At 36.2% G+C, this 23,903-nt stretch overlaps 1 protein-coding gene and 1 non-coding gene across 8 annotated transcripts in view; both read left to right on the forward strand.

Moving 5' to 3' along the window:
• The window catches only part of UBAP2 (ubiquitin associated protein 2), a 169,616-nt gene that overhangs the window by 101,993 nt on the left and 43,720 nt on the right, over positions 1-23,903 (forward strand). For all 7 annotated transcript variants that reach the window (XM_077147906.1, XM_077147907.1, XM_077147909.1 and 4 more), the window contains 7 exons: positions 995-1,148; positions 2,781-2,858; positions 6,474-6,528; positions 8,747-8,850; positions 17,012-17,064; positions 20,221-20,288; positions 23,058-23,247. In XM_077147906.1, coding sequence (XP_077004021.1) covers positions 995-1,148; positions 2,781-2,858; positions 6,474-6,528; positions 8,747-8,850; positions 17,012-17,064; positions 20,221-20,288; positions 23,058-23,247 — 702 coding nt within the window. The remainder of the gene's footprint in view (positions 1-994; positions 1,149-2,780; positions 2,859-6,473; positions 6,529-8,746; positions 8,851-17,011; positions 17,065-20,220; positions 20,289-23,057; positions 23,248-23,903) is intronic.
• LOC143675396 (small nucleolar RNA SNORD121A) lies at positions 23,369-23,450 on the forward strand. The gene has a single exon (XR_013171621.1). It is a non-coding gene; the product is annotated as a small nucleolar RNA SNORD121A (small nucleolar RNA).

Raw genomic sequence — 23,903 nt, forward strand, 5'->3', positions numbered from 1 at the left:
GCAAACAGATCTTGTCCTATTGGTTAATCTTATTCTGTGCCAAGGTCTTCTGACACAGAATTATTTCACAGAAATAGATGTTAAGTGTAATTAATCATATGTGGTGTTCTAAAGGATGAGTTAGTCATTTGTCTTGCTCATTTAAGAGTGTCATAAAGCAAAATAATGAATATGATCATAACTACCAAACCTTTTGTTTTGTCATAATACTGTTTGTTTTGGTGGGAAAATATTTTTGAAGTATCAGTCCTTTGCATTATTTTTCTGTTGTTTTTAGTAAGCTGTTTATATTGTATAGTTCCTGATAAAGTTGAAGATGTAGGAGAATGACTTTGAAGGATGTGACTCTTCTATTCACTGTCATATTCACAAAAATGTAGTCTCCTCTTTTTTTTATGTATGTGATATGATTTGAATTGGTATCCACTATTAGGGGAGAGGTTTGATTTCTCATTACAACAGTTCTTTGAGGTTGAATTTTGGATGCTTTCTTTAAAAAAAACCAGCCCCAAATTTTATTCATCTCTCAATAAAAAATTTTTAGATGGTTAGTTTGGATAGCTGACTAGGCAAAAGTTGTACTCCTGAAACTTTAGAGCATCATTTTATATAATTTGTAGTCTTAAGAGTTAAGCCATGTATTAATAGATTTAAGTACTATTAATGAAGTAGGTAGAATAGGGTGGGTATCGAGTGGGAGCTTGGGGAAGTGATATTTACTTTATTTCTAAACCAGTCCAGCAAAGGGTTCTGTGGTGAGAAAACATACAGTATGTTGTCAGCTCAGCTAAAAGCTGTAATTTATTCATACAGCAGAGGCTTAGCAATTGACATCTTTATTATCAAGAAGGTAGAACTATATGGAAAAGGATTAAGTAATAAGCAAGTGAGATGCAATTCGTGGGGTAATTAGGCTTGAAAAATACATGCATGAACTCTCAGTATTTTTACACACTTTGAATGACAGTTCTGAATGACAACTCTTCTTTGGTAGACTTCATGGGAGACTGTAGGGGGGAGGAAGAAGAATTTTGGAAAAGAAAGTTCAGAAAACAAAGAGAATAGAGAGAAGAGAACTGAGAGAGAAGTGAGTCGTGGACATGGAAACAACAGTCGAAAAGGAAGAGGTGGCAATCGTGGCAGAGAGTGTAAGTACAGACTTTTCTCCTAAGGTTTTATTATGAAAATTTTCAAATTCATTGAAAGCTGTTCTAGTTTGCTAGGTGCTGGAATGCAATATACCAGAAACGGAATGGCTTTTAAAAAGGAGAATTTAATAAGTTGCTAGTTTACAGTTCTAAGGCCAAGAAAAAGTCCCAATTATGACAAGTCTATAATAATGTCCAATCAAAGGCATCCAAGGAAAGACACCTTGGTTCAAGAAGGCCGATGAAGTTCAGGGTTTCTCTCTTGGCTGAAGGGCACATGGCAAGCAAGGCGTCATCTGCTAGCTTTCTCTCCTGGCTTCCTGTTTCATGAAGCTCCCTGGGAGGCGTTTTCCCTCTTCATTTCCAAAGGTCACTGGCTTGTGGGCTCTCTGAGTCTCATGGCTATGTCGTTCTTCTCTGTTGTCTCTGAATCACTTATTCTCTAAAATGTTCCCTCTTTTATAGGACTTCAGAAACTAATCAAGACCCACCCAAATGGGTGGAGACATGTCATCACCTAATCCAGTTTAACAACCACTCTCGATTACATCACATCTCCAGGGAGATGATCTAATTACAGTTTCAAACATACAAAGCTGAATAGGGATTAGCAGAAACAGCTGCCTTTCCAAAATGGGATTAGGATTAAAACATGGCTTTTCTAGAGACATACATCCTTTCAAACTAGCACAAAAGCTGAAAGACTAATCCAGTGAATACCTGTAAACCCACTTTCTCACTGGAAATATAGCCATGAATAAAAGATAAAAATTTTGCCCTCATAAAACTTTATCTTTTCAGCAGAGGTAGAGTGGATTCTAACCAAAAAGAGAAGTAGAATATATAATGTTTTAATGATGTTGAGTGCTATAGGGAAAAACAAGCAAAAAGAATAGGGTTTATGGGAAGGAATGTGGCCAAGGAGAGCCTCCTGAAAACTCAGTTGAATTGAGCCCTGGGAGAGGTGAAGGGAGCAAGCTTAGCCAATATTTCTACAAGTTTCTACATTACATAGAATCATTAATACCTATAAGGGGATGAGGGAAAGAAAAGAATGTGCTGATATCTTCTGGACAGCATTCTAGAGAAGCTTGTCTCTAATACTTTTTCCCAAGGTTTCAATATTTATTCCTTGGTGTTTCTATTGTGTTATTCTGTGCCTTTCCAGACTTTGAACTTGAATGAGCACATTTAGTGGTATATTGCATAGCTGCATGATGAAGATAGTTTTTTATTAATGTTGTTTTTCTTTTTTTGCAAGGGCAGGCACCAGGAATCAAACCCGGGTCTCTGGCATGGCAGGCAAAAACTGCCTGCTGAGCCGCTGTGGCCCACCTGAAGATGGTTTTTTTAAAGCAAACATACATTAGGGGAGGGCAAGTCCAAATAGAAGAAAGGAAAAATAATATGTTTTTATTTTAATTTCTTTTCAGAATTTCACCTGAAAATGAAGAAAAAAGTCCTCTCATTCAGATTTTGGAGATACATTTTTAGTTTTCCTGCTTTCTGAACACTTTAGTTTCATTTTAGCTTCTTTTGTCCTTCTGTCCTTGCCTTTAATAGCTGTCTGGTAAGGTTAAATACAAGAGGTTTGGAAAAGGAAAGTAGATATTTTCTGTTCTTTTTTTTTAGTTCGAGGTGAAGAGAATGGAATTGATTGCAATCAAGGGGACAAATCTTCAGACCGTGGCAAGCGAGCCCATGGTAGAGGTAAGCCCTGAATAAGGGAGAAGAAAATGCTTATAATTGGAAGGAAGAAAGTAGGCTGTTTGCTTTGCTGGATTCTGTAAATACTGAATGGCAGTGTTCTCTGAAAGAATGGTTGACCTTCTGAAGTTTTTTTGGTTCATTTATTGATGCTTTTGGATGAAGTGTTGAAAATGTGTAGTTTTGAAGAAGTTTGGTTGTTTATCATGTTCTCCTGTGTTGTGTTAACAGGTATATTTTACCCATGTGATGCTGGTTTTAAAATGGAAATCATTTGCCCATTGCAATCCCTGTCTTCTCACCAAAAGCTTTCCCTGGTTGGAATCATTTCTTTTATTTATCCATTTGGGATGTCATTTAAACACTTCAAAAATGTAGTTTTATAGAGTGGACAGTTGTGACTGAATTTTCTCAGATTATAAAATCAAGAAATGCATCTGAAATATTAATAAAGGTGTAGATATTGTGGATGGTACATCTACTACTGCCCTATTTAGGTCTTTGTTTTCTTTTAGCAGTGTTTTGTAGTTTTCTATATTAAAGTCCTCTAAGTTTATTCTTAAATTTGATTCTTTTAGTTGCTGTTGTAAATGGAGTTTTTTTTCTTGATTTCCTCCTCAGATAGCCCATTACTAGTGTGTAGGAACACTACTAATTTTTGTGTGTTGATTGTGTATTTTGCTGAACTCATTTATTAGCTCTAATAGCTTTGTAATAGATTTTTTTTTTTTTTTTTTTTACTTTCTAAATACAGGATCCTATTGTCTGCAAATAGTGAAAGTTTTACTTCTTCCTTTCTGATTCGGATGCCTTTTATTTCTTTTTCTTACCTAATTGCTCTAGCCAGAACTTCTAACACATTGCTGAATAGCAGTGATGTTTTTGTCTTGTTTCCGATCGTAGAGGGAAAGCGTTCAGTCTTACATCATTGAGTATGATGTCAGCTGTGGGTTTTTCATATATGCTTTTTATCATGTTGAGGAGGTGTCCTTTGATGCCTACTCTTTGAATTGCTTTTATCAAGAAAGCATATTGGATTTGTCAAATGCCTTTTCTGCATTGATCGAGATGATCATTGGTTTTCCCCTTTTCAATTTGTTAATATTTTTGATAGTTTAATTTGAAGTCGTTGCATGTCTTTAATGACCTTAACAAGTTTAAGTAAACGATAAATAATAAATATATATGGTAAAGCAAACTTCCAGATAATATGAAAGTTACTTTTATGTGTCTTTTCTTTAGTCATTGTATTTAAGTAGAATATATCATTTTATTTATTAACACATGGTTTTATTGACTTAGTATTTTAGGGCTTACAAATATAGCATTCTACAAAGGACATTGAGTCCATTCATGATGATGGTAAAGGCTGAATAATAGGCATTTAGCACCTTTTTTAGGCACAGCACTTGTGTAGACAGGTTTGTAGGAGATAGATGTAGTGAATTGATATCTATCCAGGGTGCTTTTAGTTTTTAAAGGGCCAGAGAAGGGTCATGCAAACGTACACAGCAGAAATATTATCAGACCATAGGGTGGCCTGAGATTAAATCATACATGAAGAGGAATGTACTTTGTCTCTGAGAAAAGACTTCGGAGAGATTTAGACTTAAAGGAGGAGCAGATTCAAAGGGCTTGGGAATATACATATATTAATAAGGATGGGGATGAACTGCAAGTAGATTCTTGTTCCTATCATATGGGATTGCTTCAGGTTGGCTATAAACCTTCATCCAAGATCATAGCTCCTTTCACAAGGCTTTGGTTATTCTCTAACAACTGCTTCTTTCCCTTCTCCTCAAAATCACTTCTCCTTTTGTTCCTGAATGGTGGTCATAATCTTGGGGTACCTGTTACTATAACCCTTGTAGTTTTTCCACATTTTCTTCATACTTTTGTAATAGTCTTTTTATTAACTGTTTTTCTAATGTTCTTAATTTTAATGGGTCATTTGTGCTTTGCTGGGAACCTGGCTGATATGAGTGGATAGCAAGCAGCATATCAAATATTATGAAGGTTGGATAAAATGATGGCATGGAAAAAAATCTCTGGACTGATCAATCCCTAAATTATTTGATAATCTGCATTGAAAGAAGTGAGGAAGTTCAAGATGAAGGCAATTTATTTGGATGTTGTTTTGCTTGAGTAATTTAGTCCCTGTTAATCTATGATTGTTTTGGTTATTATTGCCAAGGGTTTTGTAGGATTAGTATACAAGTGAAGTTCGTAATGGTTTGTTTTTGGAAAATTGTGGTTTGTTAAAATGGAAGAACAATGATAATTTATCTGTGTCAAAATTTGTCCTTTTAAAATAGGAAAAGAAGAATTGTTTTACTCCTTTGAAAAAGTTGGGGTGTTCTGATTAATGCATGTCTGTTAGGTATAAATGTCATCTATAGAGCCACAGGGACTACTTTTTCCTTCTTACCCACCTCTGAGTGGGTGGGGCACTTAATGGAGACCAGCTAGGCAGCACCTTGCACTCTAGGACCACCTAACCAGCAACCCCTCTGCTCTGCTGTCCAGACAGCCCCAGTCCTGGTGCTTGCAGGGAGTGGGTTGTGTCAATCCAGAGTATAGTCCAGTTTTGAGGACTTCTCAGGTATCCATAGGAGGCATTAAGTCTCTGGAGAGAAGTCCAGATTTAAGGGGGCCTGGGTTCCAGAGTCCAGGTGAGGAGGGCTGGGTTCTAGAGCCCTGATTTAGATAGAGGAGGGAACTGAGTTCTAGAGTCCAGATTTGGTGATTGTGTGAGGGGCTTGAATACCAGAGGCTTCATATTAGCCCAGCCCAGGTTTGGGAACCCTCAGTCAGAGAGTATCAATTCAGGGATGTTGGGATGGAGAGGCTGAATCCTGCAGCCCAGGCGGAGCCCAGTTTTGGGGAGAAGCATGGTCTCAGAGGTGCGTTAGTCCTATGTTAGTCCTGTGTTATTTTTGTCCCTGTATTAAGTTTGCCATCATCTTAGTTATTGGTCAGAGTCCTAGTATTAAAAAAGAATAACATTGATAGTTCTTCTTTCTGGTTCTCATTTCAATTTATAGTGGTGGCCCATGATGTCATGGTATTCACACTAGCTGATTTGTAAAATCTATCTATCTTGTTTTTCTTTTTTTTCGGGGGGGGTAGGTGTGAGGAGTGACAAATGAGCCAGAGTTTTCATCTTAAAAGCTTCCTGGGTGATGTAATGGTGGCTCAATGACAGAATTCTCACCTGCCATACCAGAGACCTGGGTTTGATTCCTAGAGCCTGCCCATGCCAAATAAATAAATAAATAAATAATAAAGCTTCCTACCAGCTGCAGTTACATCATTTTGCACTAGCTGGGTTTTTAAAATACCCACACTATTTTATAATATTACCTGATTATGATAAGGTGCCTCATATCACAAATATTATACAAACAGAATTAAATTCTTTTCTAGCATTTGAAGTCACTAATTAAACAAGTATTTGCCAGCAAGAACTAAGAGTTTTGGTCCACTAGATGGGGATGTTAGAGCTGTTAGCAATAATGATAGTATTGTCTGAGTAGGGGCGAATAGGATGAAAAAGTTGGTTAAAAGTATAATTGTGTAAGATATAAGTGTTTATACTAAATTTACTTGTTTTTATAGGATTTGGACGTGGCAAAGGGAGAGGGGCAGGAAGGTTCTCAACCCAAGGGATGGGGTAAGTGAAGACCACCTACTTTTATAGTTCTTGCTTTTCCTAGTTGTTAAGCTGGTTTCACCTCCTCTGTCCTATACCGTTTGTTTATTCTGGCGACTTTGGGTATTCTTTGTACTTATGAGTTTACTAACAAGTTAAATCTATATATGAAATTGATATTTCAGGAGACATTCGAACAGAATTTCTCAGCCTTGATACTGTTGACATTTTGGATCTGATCATTCTTTCTCTTGGAGAAGGGATGTAGGATATTTAGCAGAATCTGTAGCCCAGTCTTCAAGTTGTGTCAATGAAAAATGTGTCCACATAATTGCCATATGTACTGTACCCTTCATGGCGCACTTACCCATAGTTGAGACCACTCTGTAAGAACTAAGCAAATGCAATACCTTTGTAAGAGTGATAGTTTTTTCCTAAACCGACTTAAAAATATATATATTTTTATTGACAAAACTAACATACAAACTCAAACATTCTTAACATATGAACATTCCATACTTGGTGTGCAATCAGTGGCTCACAGTATCATCACATAGTTGTATATTCATCACAGTCATTTCTTAGAACATTTGCATCACTCCAGAAAAAGAAATAAAAAGAAAAAAGTAGAAACTCATACATACCATACCCCTTATCCCTCCCTCATTGACCACTAGTATTTCCATCTACCCAATATATTTTAACCTTTGTTCCCCCTATTTTTTTTCCTATATCCCTTACCACTCCCTTTCATTGATCACTAGTTTTTCAGTCTACTCAATTAATTTTAAAATTTCTAAACCAACATTTTGAAGGATGAGTATGCTATTACTAAATAGATGTAGTCAGTAATTTAGTCATTATTTCTTGTTTTTTTTCAAGTTTTTGCTACTTCTAAAACATTGATTTCCACTGAGTTTAATATGTCTTATAGAAGCCGTAAATAGATAGGTAACAAGTAAGGTTGGAAATTGACTCCAGGAAGAGTATCTCTTTTTCACTCCGTGGTTTCAGGGCAGCATTGTTAGCCTCACTGCCTTCTAGAGGGGGTGGTGCCTTCTGTCATCTCTGTTTCCTTTTTGTGGAAGGAGGAAGGTTTATAGGAGTAAACTAATTGGAGTACCTAGATATATAAGTCCAGCCCATTCAGCTGTAAAATATTTTGTAAATTTTGTGTTTGCTTTCCAAAATATTCTTTTGTGAATATTTTAAAGGTAGTATTTATTTTGGCCCTTGTTAGACTTTTCAGTCATGATTCCTTATGGGCATTCTGTTTAAGATTTTAATGACGAGTAAGTGGAGAGGTACTGAAAGAAACTTTTTCTTATCTATACCCAGCATTTCTACATGAAAAGGAACATATAATTTTGGTGTAAAAGATTCAAAGCCATACTTCCCAAATTCTGATTTGGGAAGAAAAGACTTGCCTATTTTAAGCCTAGTTGAAGTTTCCAGGTGGCGGATTTTACATTAGACTCCTCATTCTGCCTAGGAAGATTTTAGGTCTTGATGATGCAGAAGGATAGCGTTTCAGAGAAATAAGATCCCTCTTCCCTCCAGGAGTATATGGAATGCCCCTAGATAGGTGGCTGTATGAATTAGCTATAGGGACTGAGGGTGGTGGTTTTTTTTAAATGTTGCTGGAATGCAATATACCAGAAATGAAATGGCTGTTAAAGAGATAATTTATTAAGTTACAAGTTTATAGTTCTAAGGTCATAAAAATGTCTGTGGGCCTTCACTTACCTCCTCTGGGACACAACTCTGGGTTCTGGCTTGTTTAGCATCTCATAGGAAGGTAATGGTGATGTCTGCCGGGCTCGGCATCTCCAGACGTTTGTGTCTAGGCTCTGCTCTCTCTATTGGAACTCCAAGCGTCCTCAGATGTCTGCATCTCAGCTGTGAAGCAACTGTTTTTTCCAAAATGTCTCCCCTTTTAAAGGCCACCACTAAACTAATCAAGGCCCACCTTGAACTGCAATGACCCACACACTACGTCTCCATAGATGTAGTCTAATCAGAAGGTCACACCCACAATTGAGTGGGTCAGTCTCCATGGAAACAGTCTAACAAAGATTTCCATCCTACAAGATTGAATCAGGATTAAATGGCATGACTTTTCTGGGCTTTCAGACATAGCATAGGTGGTAAAGCCCTTTATGGTGAAGGAACTGGGCTTTTAAGAGAAGTTTGGTTCTTGGTACATTTGCTTTTATTCTTTTATTTATTTTATACCTAGGACATTTAATCCTGAAGACTATTCAGATCCTGTATCCACAGATGGCTGTGGGACAAAATCAGTAGTTTGGGAGGTTGCTCAGAATGGTGGAGACAAGCAAAATGGTAAGCGATCTATTCTTGTCAGAGATACTTTTTAAATGTTTGAGCTCTAATCAGTTTTATGTTCTCACTCAATGGTGATATCAGCATGAGCACAGGTGAAGAAGATTGAAACATGGGCTGCTGTCCCAGCTATGAGATAGTTGATTCTTTTTTTTTTTTAATTTCTTAAATTGTATAATATAATATATATACAAAACAAAGAAAGAACAAAGCAATAGTTTTCAAAGCACTCTTCAACAAGTAGTTACAGGACAGGTTGCAGAGTTTGTCATGGGCTATCATACCATCATCTCGAATTTTTCCTTCTAGCTGCTCCAGAACATTGGAGGCTGGAAGGAATAAATATCAAGGTAATAATTCAGCAATCATATTCATTTGTTAAACCCTACCTTCTCTGTATGTATAACACCATCACCTTTGATCTTTCTATCCTACTCTTTAGGGGTATCTGGGCTATGGCCATTCTAATTTTTTCATGTTGAAAGGGGCTGCCAGTTGTATGGATAGGATGATGGTAACTGATGTTCTGGAGAGGCTGGCCCCTCTAGGTTTCAGAACTTATCTGATCCAGGAATCCATCTGGAGGTTGTAGGTTTCTGTAAAGTTATCCTAGTTCACGGAACCTTTGTAGAATCTTATATATTGCCCTAGGTATTCCTTCAAGATTGGCTGGAATGGTTTTAGTTGGGGTTTGGCAAGTTATAATAGGTAACAATGTCTAACTGAAGCTTGCATAAGAGTGACTGCCATAAAACAATTGCTCTTTTATTTCTGGCTTATTTTGCCTTGCCCAGTGTCCCACAGTTTCATTCAGAATATTGCCTGCGTCACAACTTTGTTCCTTTTTGTAGCAGCGCAATATTCAATCATATGTATACAGCATCATTTGCCATTCTACTTCTCAGTCAGTGCACCCTTCAGCCAGCTACATTCATTAGGCATCATGTATAATGCCCAAAGTCTATAGTCCATCAACACTCTCAATTTTAGATAATTTCATTGTTCCCAAGAGAAAGATAACCAATAAACACACCCTCACCAAATAGGAAATCTAAACCTTCCCTTAACTCTTGTGCCTCCCCTCATTATTTTCCCCTGCTGTTGCTATTGTACTGCTATTTTCCTATTAAATATAGTTCATAGCATGCAATAGCAGTTTTCCCCCTGTATCCTGAACTTAAACATTCTTTGTACATGAATCATAACTTTGAAGTAGTTCATACAAGAACTTATTTATATTTGTAGTGTTAATCGGGGGGACACATAGGCCTATACAACCCCTTTCAATTATGTTCACCTTCAATTTGGTAATATTACTTATAGACACACTACAGAACTGCCTTCACTTCTCTCTCCTTACATTTGAGTTCATTCTCATTAGCTAACCATTCAGTCCCTTATATTCTGTATTATCAGCCTCTGATTTTTTTTTTAACATGGGCAGGCACTGGGAATCGAACCTGGGTCCTCTGGCCTGGCAGACAAGCATTCTTGCCTGCTGAGTCACCGTGGCCTGCCCAGCCTCTGATTTTACCTTTACCATGGTCATAAAAGTAGAGTCATACACTTTCTATCCTTTAATGTCTGACTTATTTCACTGACCATTATGTGAGACAGCTGATTCTTAATTCCAGAATCTCTCACTTATTAATCTCGTTGGCATTGAGGTATTTGATTTTATCTTCTGTACTTCAAGAAAACAGTCTGTAGAAGACATTTGGGCATAAATCTGTACAAACCGAGACTCAAATCTCAGTGTGTCTGGGAGATACAGTATTTTTTAGAAGACGTGGTTCTGATAGTACGTAGTATCCCTAATGATGGATGCTAAAATTTGGCCACATAAGGACAAAGTGATAGATAGGTTTGGCGCAACATTACTTCTGCAAGTTTTTCTAAGTCCTGCTGCTTTTGGATTAAACTTCGTAGGTAAAAATATATTAAATGTAGGGTTTACTTACAGGGAGCCCTTCAGATGATTTATTTATGATAGTATACATTATATAGTGAAATTATGTTTATAAAACTATAACTTATCACTTAACCCCAAACATAAAAGTACCACCCAATAAATTATCATAAAGCAAACCTATATCCATGTAACATCTACCCTCTTAAAAAAAAAAATAAGACAGTGCCACCAACCCAGAAGCATCAGTTAATGAACTAGAAAACAAAATTCCTTTGGAGAGGATCAACAAAAGTTATGTGGCTATTTCAAAAGAGTAATAAATTGATAAGGAAAAAAGAGGATGCATAAATAATCAGTGGAAAAAATGAAGTAGGAAATATTGATATAGAGTGCATAAATGTTAAAAGATCATGAGATATGTCAATAAATTTTATGCCATCAAATTTGAAATTACAGTCCAACTTCATGCTTAAACATAGAATAAAAGTTCTTCATCAAAATATTAGGAAACATGTTAGTAAGACAGAAACATGACCATATTGTATTTATAGTTGGTATTCATATTTGTTTAGCATTTAGTAGTCGGTCAACTCTTAGATATATACCCAGATTCATTGGAAATATATTTGCTCATGCAGAATATTATACATGAATTCTCATAGCATTATTCAAAATAGTCAAGAAGTGGAGATAACCTATTTGTCTATCACCTGATGAATGAATTAACAAATAGTATATCCATATTATTCGGCCATAAAAAGGAATGAATTATTTATACATGCTACAACATGGATGACCCTTGAATCTTGAAAGCATTATACTAGGTGAAAGAATTTAGTCACAAAAGGCTGCATAACATACAATGCCATTCATATGAAATTTTCAGAATCGGCAACTCTAGACAGAAAGGTTAGTGGTTGCAAGGGGCTACATGGGAGGAATGGCGAGTGACTGCTAACGGGTTCAATTTTTTTTTAAGTGATGCAAATATTCTGAAATTAAATGGTCATGATTTTTGCTGAACTTTGTGAAAATGCTAAAAAAAAAATCACTAAGTTTTACACTTAAAGGGTGGGCTTTATGTTATGTATATTATATCTCATTTAAAAAAATCAATGAGTTTCACTCGTATAACAATCAAGTTTAATATCATATGATAGAGGGAGAATGGAATATTTCAGCAGTGAGAAAGAGTTTCTACCCCTGTCTCAGCCAGCAAGCTTCTCCTGGGGAATTCATCAAAACATTCTTTGGAGTTCCCAGCATGTGGTCTGCCCGAGGAAAATTCAGATTTGCCAGTCCCCATGGTTGTACCTAGAAATCCCAAAAGCCTCCAAAAGGTGGAGGACAAGGTATCTCTGACCCATGAAGAGTGCCTTACACTTCAGAAGAAATTCATAATTTTTTCCCCGTTTATATAGACCTAAATCAGGGGTATAAGTGTGGAAATGACTATTAAGTGATAATGGTGGAAGGAACATAAAGTTGGATCAGGATGAATTTATTATACGGGTCCATAAGCAAAGTTTTTAGATTCATTGTTGTAGTTCCTAAGGAGTTGGAAAGGGCTCTGATAGTTTGTTCAGTTGATTGGCTAAACCATGGACCAAAGATGTGGCCTACATTAAATGAAGTGGAAATACCAGAACTGTTTGTTATAAGGTAGATGAGGGGATCTAAAGACTTAGAGAGATTGGAATGTTAAATGGACTTATCTTGTAAGATCAGCTCACCCACTCTAAGAACGTCCAAAGGACAAAACTTTCGTCATGACCGTGAGGAATAAATTTGTGAGATTAGCTCCATTATCCCTGAAGAGCTCTGTGGTTACTCTTCTCTGTAGGTCAGATATTACTATGAGAAGTGATGCCACTGGACTTGGATCCTTTAATGCAATGGGAATGATCAGATCTCAGGTTGGCAAGAGCCAACTGAAAGAACGTTAAGGACCAGAGACAAAGTATAGAAGACATAGGGGATAGAAGAATCAGTCATAACTCACAAGTTATACAACCCAGAAGTGAAACATTCTATAGACTAGAGGCATGGGACTACTTAACCAGACAGTGTTATAGAAAAAAAAAAAAGAAAAGAAAACTGCTCTAGATGGAAGCTACATAATCATAACTTGAATCATCCCAGATAACCATTGTCACCAGGTTGGTGTATGTTCTTACAGGTCCTTTTTGTATCTGGAAACCTTCCCCCATTCCATGTTTTAAACCATACATTTAATTATGCACTAATTCTGTTCGGTAATCTGCTTCCCCCTTGCTTCCCATTAAACACTATGCTTTGGAAGTAGAAAAAAATATATGATAATTTCAGTAAGGAATAACATGTAACAAAATTCCATACTCATTCATGATAAAATCAAAACAAACCAAAACTGAACAACAACAAAAAAAAAAAAAAAAAACACCACCACCAAACTGGCAAATAAGGAATAGAAGGGAATTTCCTTAATCAGATAAAGGATATCCACAAAACTTATACTACAAGTATTCAGTTAATGGTGATGTGGTGAAAGTTTCTGGAACAAGTTAAAGATGGTACTCTCACTCTTTTATTCACCACTCTACTAGAGGTTCCAAGCAATGCAATAAGAAAAGAAAAAGAAAAGCTGTAGTGTTGGAAAAGAGAAATAAGCAATGCATTTTTGGAAATGATATTAAAGAATATTAAATGATCATTCTTTAAGTGATATTAAAGAATCTGTAGAAACATTTCTAGAATTAATAAGGTTCTGCATACAGGTTAAATAAACAAATGTATTTTTTTCTTCACAAGAATGCTATGATTTATTGAGAACTTACCTATCTGTCAGTCATCCTGAGAAGAGAGTCACATGCATGAGCTCATCTAGTCCTCCTGAAAACTCTATGAGCTAAGTACCTTGATCTACATCCAGCTGGTGAGAAAGTGAATTCTAAAAGTAGACACAGCTGATGAGAGATGAAGCTGATTTGTGTGTGAATAACTCAAGCTTGGTCTTGACCTAAACAGTTTTATTTTTGTAGTCCATCAACAAGCAGAAAATGGAAAAAAAAAAATTGATATTAGCCACATAAAACCTCAAATCCTCTAAAGTAAATCTAGTTACATGTAAGACAGATAATATATCTACCTAGAAAAATAATACATAGAACAATATTGAAAATAGGTTGAGTTCACCTCTGTTCCAAGAAACAACTCGAGTAGTGAAAGAAAAACAGCTGGAACAATAGTTTCAGGATTCAAATAACCTGAGAGGGCTTCTACACTGTATATGGAAGTCCTGAATGAAAAAGCTGAGAAATCGAGACGTAGAGAAAGGGGTGAGTGGGCTCTGTCAGGAGTCCACTTGGTACAAGAGGCTGCACCCAACAAAGTGCCAACCCCCACAACTAGTTTGGGATATCGCCACCTCAGCTTCACAACCCAGAGCTCCCTTGGGGAACCCGGAGGCCAGTAAGCTTGCTTTTTCTGCTCATAGAATCCATTCAGCTAGTGCACAGCCTAATGCTCCCCTTTCTATAGGGATGCCTGGAGCCCTCAGGAGTACATGGACAGGGAGGCAGAGACAAGGAAGCAAGCCACATTGTGCCTTTAGCCCCCACGTCCCACACTCTGGTGCCCATGCTACTAGCTGCATACTCAGAAGAATTGAAAGCAGAGATGTGAACACCATTGTTCATGGTAGCATTATTTACAGTTGCCAAAAAATGGAAACAATCCAAGTGCCCATCATCAGAAGAGTGGATAAACAAAACGCAGTATATACATACAGTGAACTACTATGCAGCAGTAAGATGAAATGAAGTCCTGAAGCATATAACAACATGGATGAATCTTGAGAACATAATGCTGAGTGAAATAAGGTAGACACAAAACGATAGATGCTGTATGATTTTGTTATTATGATCATGGTAAAGGTAAACTCAAAGGCTTATAATACAGAATATAGGAGCGCTTGAGATAGGTGAACAGTGAGTTAATGATGTTGCAGTTAAATGTAAGGGAATGGACAGAAGATTAGGTAGTTCATTAGTAGGTTGAAAGTAATATTGCCATAGAAGATGAACATGATTGAAAGGGATTGTATAGAGCTGTGTGCCCACCGATTAACACCACACATATAAATAAGTTCTTACATGAAGTACTTTGAAGGTATGAATCGTGTACACAGAGTATGTAATAGAGGGGCACGGGGGGAAACTATTGCATGCCATGGTCATCATTTAACAGGAAGACATCAACAATACTGTAGCAATACCAGGGGTAGATAACGGGGGAAAGTATAAGAGTTAAGGGGAAGTTGGAATTTTCTACTTGATGAGGGTGTTTATCAGTTATTTTTCTCATTGGGGCAATGAAAATTGTCTAAAATTGAGAATGTTAATGATAGTACAACTGAGGAAAATGTGAGACTGGATGTTATACATGAGGCCCAATGGATGGAGATGGCTGAAGGATAGATACATTGAAAAATAGAATGGCAAACAGTGGTGTATACATATAATGGAATATTGGGCAGCTGTAGAAAGGAGCCAGGTTGTGGGGCATATGACGAGGTGAATAAACCTTGGGGATGTTATGTGGTACAAAATAAGCCTGAAATGAAAGGACAAATATCATGGTCTCTTAGAAAATATAAGAAAATTGGGGCCTGGATTGTGGGCTCTTATAGTGGTCACATTTAGGCCAGAACTGTAAATTTGTTTCTGGAGTTTGAGATGCTGAGCTATCTATGTATAGCCTGGTATCTCCCTGGAACTTTGGCTACCTCTGTGATACCTTGGACTTGGAGTTGGAGTTCTCCACCTCTGAAGGTCAGGATTGCTACATGCAACAACTGTTAAAGAAACTGAGCAAGAGATCAGGCTTCAATTAGAAGTAAGAACAAAGCCAATCCTTAGCCACTGAAACTTTATTTTGTTTCATCTCTCTCCTCCCCATCTTGGAGATCAAGAAGGCTTTCTCAATCCCACGATCAGGGCCTTGATCTTGAGTTTTGCTCTTGTGAAGCGTGTTTGTGCATGAGAGATGTTAAGTCTGCATATAGTTATGCCTGGGAGTTGCTTGTTCTGTTCTTCTAGAGATCAGAGGAATATGAGTTCTCTCTCTAAATGAGGCACATGAATTTCTCACACAGCAGGGAGAGTGTTTGATTTTGAAACAAATCCCATTTCGTAACCGCATGGAAACATAGCTTTCTTGACATTTTATACGGAATTATGCACCAATCCTCAGTTAGGCACATCCTGGTAAAGCATTATATAGATAAAGATGGTTCCACCATCAGTTTAGTTCTGAAGAGGTTGGTTATTATGCTATTAACATTTTTTCATGCAGTTCAGACCTGGTTACCTGCCTTTTGTTTTATCAGGAATGCATTCCCCCAACCTCAGAAAAGAAGTGAATTTTGCAGTTGAGTTGCTTAACTCCTTTTTTTCCCTTTGAGGAAACCAAAGAACATTCACAACCCTACTTCTCAAGGTAGTTAGGTTAATATCTTAGTATATTTCCTTTTAAACCATTTTGTCTTGTTATGTTTGGGTGCATGTTTTAAAATAATGGACCTGTACTTAAACAGGATTCCTCAGTGCTAAATCAGGATTTTTGAACACAAGTGCTTATTTTTATAAGTGCATAAACATTTTAAGGATAATTATTTTATAAGAACTGCTTGAAGAACCACATTGGCTGTGCGGGAGGACTAATGTTCAGCTTTGCTGGATATCTGTTAGGAAACGATAGTGGAGCTAATATTTTTTTTTAAAAAAAGTTGCTTCTGTACTTTTGGTAATTCAGTAATCCACCTGAAACAGGATCAAAGACAGACCTCCTTGAATTGAATTTGGTCTGGTTTTGAATTATATATTGAATTTTGTTCTGCTTTAAACCATATATATCATAAGGAATTATCCCACTGTTAAATTTGTATACTTGTGCTCTGGTCACATTTTCTCATTGTAGAATTGCTTGGAGATGATCTACAGAGTGTCTTGCAGTAAGAGAACTTTGCCTGGAGTTTTGAGGCTTTGCTTTGAGTTTATGTGAATAGTCTCTAGCCAAGTTGCATTTGAATATGACTGATTTTATTATTAATAGATTAAGAACCTCAGATTTCATGGATTATAAACTAAATTGCTAATGAAGTATGTGAAATTTCTTTTACTTGTATAGTACACAATAGAGAATCATTTGGAATAAACCTTGTATTTATCTGTGTGGTATAAATTTTTATCATTTTTCACTTCCCAACAGGCACCTGGAAGAACTCTGTGGAAGACTGGACAACAGAAGACTGGACAGAAGATGTAAGTATTTAGCATCAGATCATACCCATCTTTTTTTCAGTGTCAGATGAGGCGTGTGTGCTTTGAAGAAAGCCTAAGACATGTTATGGCTGCTCTTTTCTCTTTCCTGTGGGTTAATCCTGTGTATTTAGAGATTTGTCTTTTTTAGCAGATGTTCCCAGGGGGAAGTTGGTGTTTTGAGGCTTTTCAGTACTTGGATTTAAAGCGTCTGCCTTAAAAAAAAAGAGACCTGGCTTTAAATAAAACTTAAGTCATTAGTTTATCTTTGTTATGCTTGACCTGATAGTCAAATGATCCTGTGACTTTGTCCTAGTATCCTTACTCTTCAGAACATTTTATTTAAGAGGAGAGTCCATAACTTGGATCACAGTTTTGAAATTAACCTGAATAGGTCCTTCTAGTTCCAGGCCCAACCCCTGCCCCTTTCAATTAAATGAGCTGTTCTTTTTACGTTTGTTCATTCAAGTAAAAGAGCTATTCTTCTCATATCACTCATTCCACAGACATTTTTGAGTGTATTCCGCTAGGTTATTTATAGTGTCATTTTATAAATTCAGGATTCAGAATAAGATATTATTTGAGAAAAAATATTTCTACTTAAATAATGAAAAAAAAAAAGTAACTGAACTAGCCTGTTCCTATATTTTGTACTGTTTTTCTGCATAATTCTCAGAGTACAAAACAGAAGTATGAGCATGAGGGGATATTTGAGCAGAAACTGGGGGGGAATGAATAAAGGGGTTAGAAGTCTTCATCTTCACAATCACTTAAAGTGTACCAGAATTTGAGATTTACTATTTCTTTCTCTCCCATGTATGTTTCTGTTTATGCTGATAGGAGCTGCTTGGAATGGAAAAGTATGATTTCTACCTGACCTGTTCAAGGACCTTAAACACAGAACACTGTTCTTTGTGTCTTGGATTCTTTGTTTTTGAAAAAGGAATTCCTTAATTCCTCATGTAGTACTTGGCTTCCAAATGGTGTTTTAACACTGTAGCATAGAATCATTTTTACCTTGCATAAGTTAAGTAATTTTAACAGACTTAACTCAAAAATATTTCAAGAATACTTTATATCAATGTTACTTTTTTTTTTAAACAATATCTTATCTGGCATATTAGGAAGGGTGAGAGTAGATATGCTCATTTGATTAGGATGTTAGATTTAGGGTATATTTTCATGCTGCCTTAACCTTATTTCAAACAGAGCCAAATTGCTAGAATTCCTGCTAAGAATTTGTTTGGAGTAAAAAAGTTCTAGCACCTTTACATCTCTTTACCTGTCATTGTCAGCAGCGGTAACGGGATCAGAAGGTAGAAGGCCTGGATTCAAATTCTAGCTCTGTTGACCTCTTGACCACTCACAGGCATCTTTTCTTTCTGAGCTTCCTATTTTCCTTTGTATAATGACTATCATAATAGCTGTCCTACCTAATTCACATGGTGAATTCTGTGCCCACATAAGGTATTATGATGAAAGTATACTAAAAAGTATCACATGAACATATTCAGAGACATAAATGTTTTGCTGGATAGGACATATATATATATAGTGTATCACACTGTAATTTATAATTACTGAATAAAGTAAGCACCTAAGGAGTCTGTGGAATTATCTTTTAGAGATAATTTAGAGATAAATTTTTTAAGTTACATTTTTTTCCTAGGATGGTACAAAAGAGTCCTGTTTGGCAGGGGAAATAATCTGAAATGTAAACCTAAATTTCTTCTAGATCTGAGAATAATAGCCACTAACACCCGCCTCCCCCACCCCCCTTTTTTTGTAAAGAAATCATTCCAATTTTCTATATCCTACCAGGGTTAAATATGGCTTTCTTTAAAATGGTTATCATATACTTTGAATTTAATATTTATAAGGCTGTAGATTTACTCTGTCGTTGCTTTTCTTACAGTTAGTCTGTTAATACTTTGTCTTAGCTGTTGAATTGGTGATTTTCTTTAAGGTGGAGAGATTCCTTGGGACCTATTAAAAAATAACTATCTTGAAACAGGGTGCCATCTAGGTACTTCTTGTTCAATCAAGTTAGTTAAATATTTTTTGTTTTTAAAGTAAAGGACCACACCTACTCTCTGCCTTTTCTTTGCTTGAATATATTTGCCTATATTCTTTGCTTGAATATATTTGTCTCTGGCAGTCTGGTTTTATATAGTGTTTCAAAATCTTGAGACATTTTTAGGGCTATTAAGTATAATAGCAACTTTTGAATAGCATTTGCAATAGTTTTCTCACATTTTCTCATTTCTGAGCCTTTAAAAGCCCATGCTTCACTTTGAAACATAGTAAGAGCTATCTTTCATTAATATTAAAGTTTCAAAAAAATTTTATTGTAAGTTAAAATGACACACATGAATATGAAAATAATTATACTGAGTGAAGCCCAGACCAAAAAAAGAGTTTATATTTTATGATTCCATGTAGAATTCTGGAAATTACAACCTGATCTAATAACAGAAAACTCATTAGTGGTTTCCTGGGGAAGTGGATGAGTAGTGGAAGGAAAGATTTGCACAGGGACAGGAGGGAATTGGGGGTGATGGATACTTTTCTCTTGATTGTGTGGATAATTTCACGATGGTGTGCATATTCTAAAACTCATTCAATTTAAATATTTATAATCTATTATGTCTTTTGTAACTCCATAAAATTGTTTTTTATTTTTTAAAGCAAAGAAAGCCATGACTTATTACACATGTAATGTAAATTACTAGTCAATAACATACCAAAGCCAGCTTTCTTTGGAGAAAATAGTGAGTTAATTTGCCTTTTCAAACTTCCTGACTCCCTTTTGGCATTTATGGTAACACTGGTGGTGGTTTTACTGGTATTCTCGTTTTGTTTTCTGGCAAACACAGAGTAGCAGGACTAAACCCTGGTTTGACTCTTTACTATTGTCCTTCATCATTCTAAACATTTTCCTGATGTGAATTCCTTGTTGTACACTTACCAATTTAAAATCACTGTCACCTTTAAGAACATTACTTGTAGTTTTGTGTATTTCCTTCCCTTTAGACTACCTTGTGGGTAAGGTACAGTGAGAGAGAACTGGTGATTAAAAATCATCAGTCATGTAATAATATATTTTAGTTTAGATTGTAAAGAATAAGATTGAAATATTTTTTCATCCTTTCCATACAGCTTTCTGAAACAAAGGTTTTTACAGCCTCATCTGTTCCACCAGAGGATCATGTCATGCCTGGGCAAAGGTAATCTTTTTTGCCACTTTTGCTTGTTAGTCAAATCATAACTGGGTTTTTTTTGTTGTTGTTGTTGTTTTTTTTACCTCTGTTAAAGTCTTTATGGTCCTTGGGTCTCTTTCTAGATTTTCCTTTTTTGGATCTTTTTCTCTTTTTCCCCTTTTCCATCTAATAGTTTATTTTACTTCCCCAGTCAGCTGACAACTTTAGTCATTTCCAAATTGGTTTATATTTACTGAAGAATTAAAAATAGCTATTATGTTTTTGATTTGTTAGTGTTTGTGGCAGAGATTATATTTAATTTATTTAATGGTTGCTCTTTTCAGTTTTGTAAACTGATCCCCTCCTCCCCACCCAATCAGTATCCTTTTGTTTCTTCCTATAACACTGTTGATTTAGATCTTAGGCTAATTAGATTTCATTGTATATGGATTACAGAAAAGGAAAGCGCTTTTGGGGTAATAGTAACAAGCGCTTTTGGGGTAATAGTAACGTTCTTACAGTATGTACAGAAATGAATTATTGAAGAACATTTGTTTATATCCTAACATTCACAGTAACTCTAAAAACCTTTGATTATGGTTTGAAATAAAATGCAGTATTCTAGAATAATGAAAGCCTTAATATAAATTACACCTTAAAAATGAAAACATTTTTGAACTTAATGGAGAAAGTAGTTTCTCTCTTGGAATATATTATTTTGTGGTTTGCTCAAATTTTCTTTTAAAATGGATATATCTTCTCCAGTGTATTTATGTCTTCCTGAATTTGGTAGGATAATATCTTTTCTTTACTAAGATATAAACTTGACTTTTTCTTAGTGGTTCATTGTTTCCTTTTATTTTTCTGATAACTGTACTGTACTATTTTCCATGCAATGAACTAAGTATGATTTTTATAGTGATACAACTTTTGTGAAAGGGCATATGTAATAAAACTACCCTGGATTTGTGTCTGATGTGAGGATATCATAAGCTAGAACATTATCTTTAGGTCCAAAATACTAGTTGGGGACTTCATTTTGGCTATTGGAAAGTGAAAATGACAGAATATTAAGAGAAGAACCCAGGGCCAGGAACTTTATATCAGGAGAGGGTATCAAAATTATTTGACCCCTTGGAAATCTATGTGTCTCACTGGCATGGAGACAATTTGATAGGAGAGTGCATGGGAACTGGCCTTTCAAAGGGTTTATTTATTAACACAGTGAATTACCCTGTTAGGTAAACCGGTGGATCTTGCAGGTCCTTCTGTGCTAGGTAAGTTTGGAGAGGAGATGATACAGTATGTTAGCAGCTCATTCAAATATCAGCTGGTATTAATTTGAAAGATCGTTTTTCCCTCATACTTTCAGGTATTCAACCATGCTTCTCAAAATGGAAGATCTTCCTTTGGGGTAGGCGGAACCCCATGAGTTCTAGTTAACCTCGTATTCATTCATATAGTGCAATTTTCCTTAGTTTTTAGGATAGTAAACTACATGAGATTTATATAAACTAAAATATTTTGTAGAGTAGAATGTAAAACTTGTAGGATTATTTAAGATAAATATAAAACTGCTTAAAGTGGCCAGCTACAGTTGTAGCCCTGATTCCCCAAGAATAAATTTGCTCTCTTCTCGAAAAGTTTAAGGAACACTGGTTCTAAATAACAAAAGGGGTAAACTGTGCTTAAAGAAATCATCTGAACGTGGGGAAATTGTTTAAGTTTACTTAATTGCTCCAGGTTTTCTTTTTCTTTTGCATGGGCAGGCACTGGAAATCAAACATGGGTCTCCGGCATGGCAGGAGAGAACTCTGCCACTGAGCCACCATGGCCCGCCCTTCCTCCAGGTTTTAAATCAGTTATCACTGTGTCATATCTGTAGAAATTTCTCAGTACACTTCTTCATTTCCCTTCTCTATAAAGTCCTGCTGAGTCTTTGCGACTTCATTTGCTTTTTTTTAGTGATTGATGTCTTCCTTTTGGTTCTTTCAAACTGCAGTTTTCAAAGGTTCTTCTCACACTTTTAGTATGATTTACATTATATTGATTAATTTCTCGGATTCATTTGTTAGTAAGATTTGCATTTTTGTTGTTGTTGTTGTTAGTAAGGTTTACTTTTGATGGGTACCTGTACTAATTTGCTAGCTGCCGGAATGCAATATACCAGAAATGGAGTGACTTTTAAAAAGCAGAATTTAATAAGTTACTAGTTTATAGTTCTAAGGTTGTGAAATTGTCCAAAAGACTATAAAAATATCCAATTCTAAGGCATCCAGGGAAAGATACTTTGGTTCAAGAAGGCTGATGACATTCAGCGTTTCTCTCTCTGCTGGAAAGGCACATAGTGAACATGGTGGCATCTGCTAGCTTTCTCTCCAGGCCTCTTGCTTTATGAAACTCCCTGGGAGGAGTTTTCCTTCTTTATCTTCAAAGGTCGCTGGCTGGTGGACTGTGGTTCTCTCAACCTTACGTTGTGGTTCTGTGACTCTCTCCTCATTCTCAAAAAAGACTCTCTCCAAATGTCTCCTCATTTATAGGATTCCAGTACACTAATCAAGATGCACGTAGAATGGGTGGAGGCACATCTCCGTCTAATCAAGTTTAATACTCATAAGTAATTGGGCTATAAATCCATGGAGATAACCTAATCAAGTTTCCAACCTGTAGTGCTGAGTAGGGATTAGAAGAAACCGTTGTTCTCACGACGTTGATTAAGATTAAAACATGGCTTTAATAGGTTACATAAATCCTTTCGAACCAGCACAGTACCTCATTTGCATTTTGTTTCCTTAGCATTGATCTGGTAGCCTTGCTCCAGAAGCCTGTTCCTCCCAGTCAAGTCTCAGAAGTCAACTCCTTTGAATCTTCCCAACAGCAGGACTTCGGCCAAGCCCTTGTCTTCACAAATTCTCAACACAACATTCAGATGGCACCAGGAACTGGCAACTCCACTACTGTCAACTCCTACTCTCCTCCGAGTCTGGTAACTTACTTCTGTTACTGTGTGAGATTTTATGGATAGACCATTGAACAAATATATTCTAGAATATGACACATGCCTTACAATTATTTTGTAAATATCACAATTCTTATAGTAGATGTCAGTCCAGAAAACAATGATGCAGTAATTTCCAAGCACATAGCTGATGATTCAATGTGGATTCAACTACTCTGAGTTTCCTGGACGAAGATAAAAATGCTTCTTTATAGTTAGTTGAATTCTTTGCAGTCCTGGTCATTCAGTCAGATTGGATTTGGTTGCAAGGCCTTGCTCTAGACTTAAGATGTAAAAATTGTCAGTATTGACTTGCTTGAAAATGTGCAAAAACAAGTCTGCCTACATGCTTCTGTATTTTTGCATTTTATTTATTTGTTATTCTATAAAATAAGGATACTATTTCTTAAAAGGCCAAACTATGAAGTCAGGGCCTTTCTACTTTGGATGTATTTTGAAATGATGTCATCCATTGCTGCCTGGATGGCTCAGACTTCCCATGAGAGTTAAATTCCCATCAGAAAGAACTGCAGGAAATATTAGTGAAGGATGTGAGGACAGATTAGGCAGTAGTAGAACCTTAGAATTTAGCATATAAAAGAATGTAGCTGCAGAACGGTATTCAGAATTGCCTTCCCAACTAT

The sequence above is a fragment of the Tamandua tetradactyla genome, chromosome 2 (genome assembly GCF_023851605.1).
Source record: "Tamandua tetradactyla isolate mTamTet1 chromosome 2, mTamTet1.pri, whole genome shotgun sequence".
In the NCBI taxonomy this organism is placed as follows: domain Eukaryota; kingdom Metazoa; phylum Chordata; class Mammalia; order Pilosa; family Myrmecophagidae; genus Tamandua; species Tamandua tetradactyla.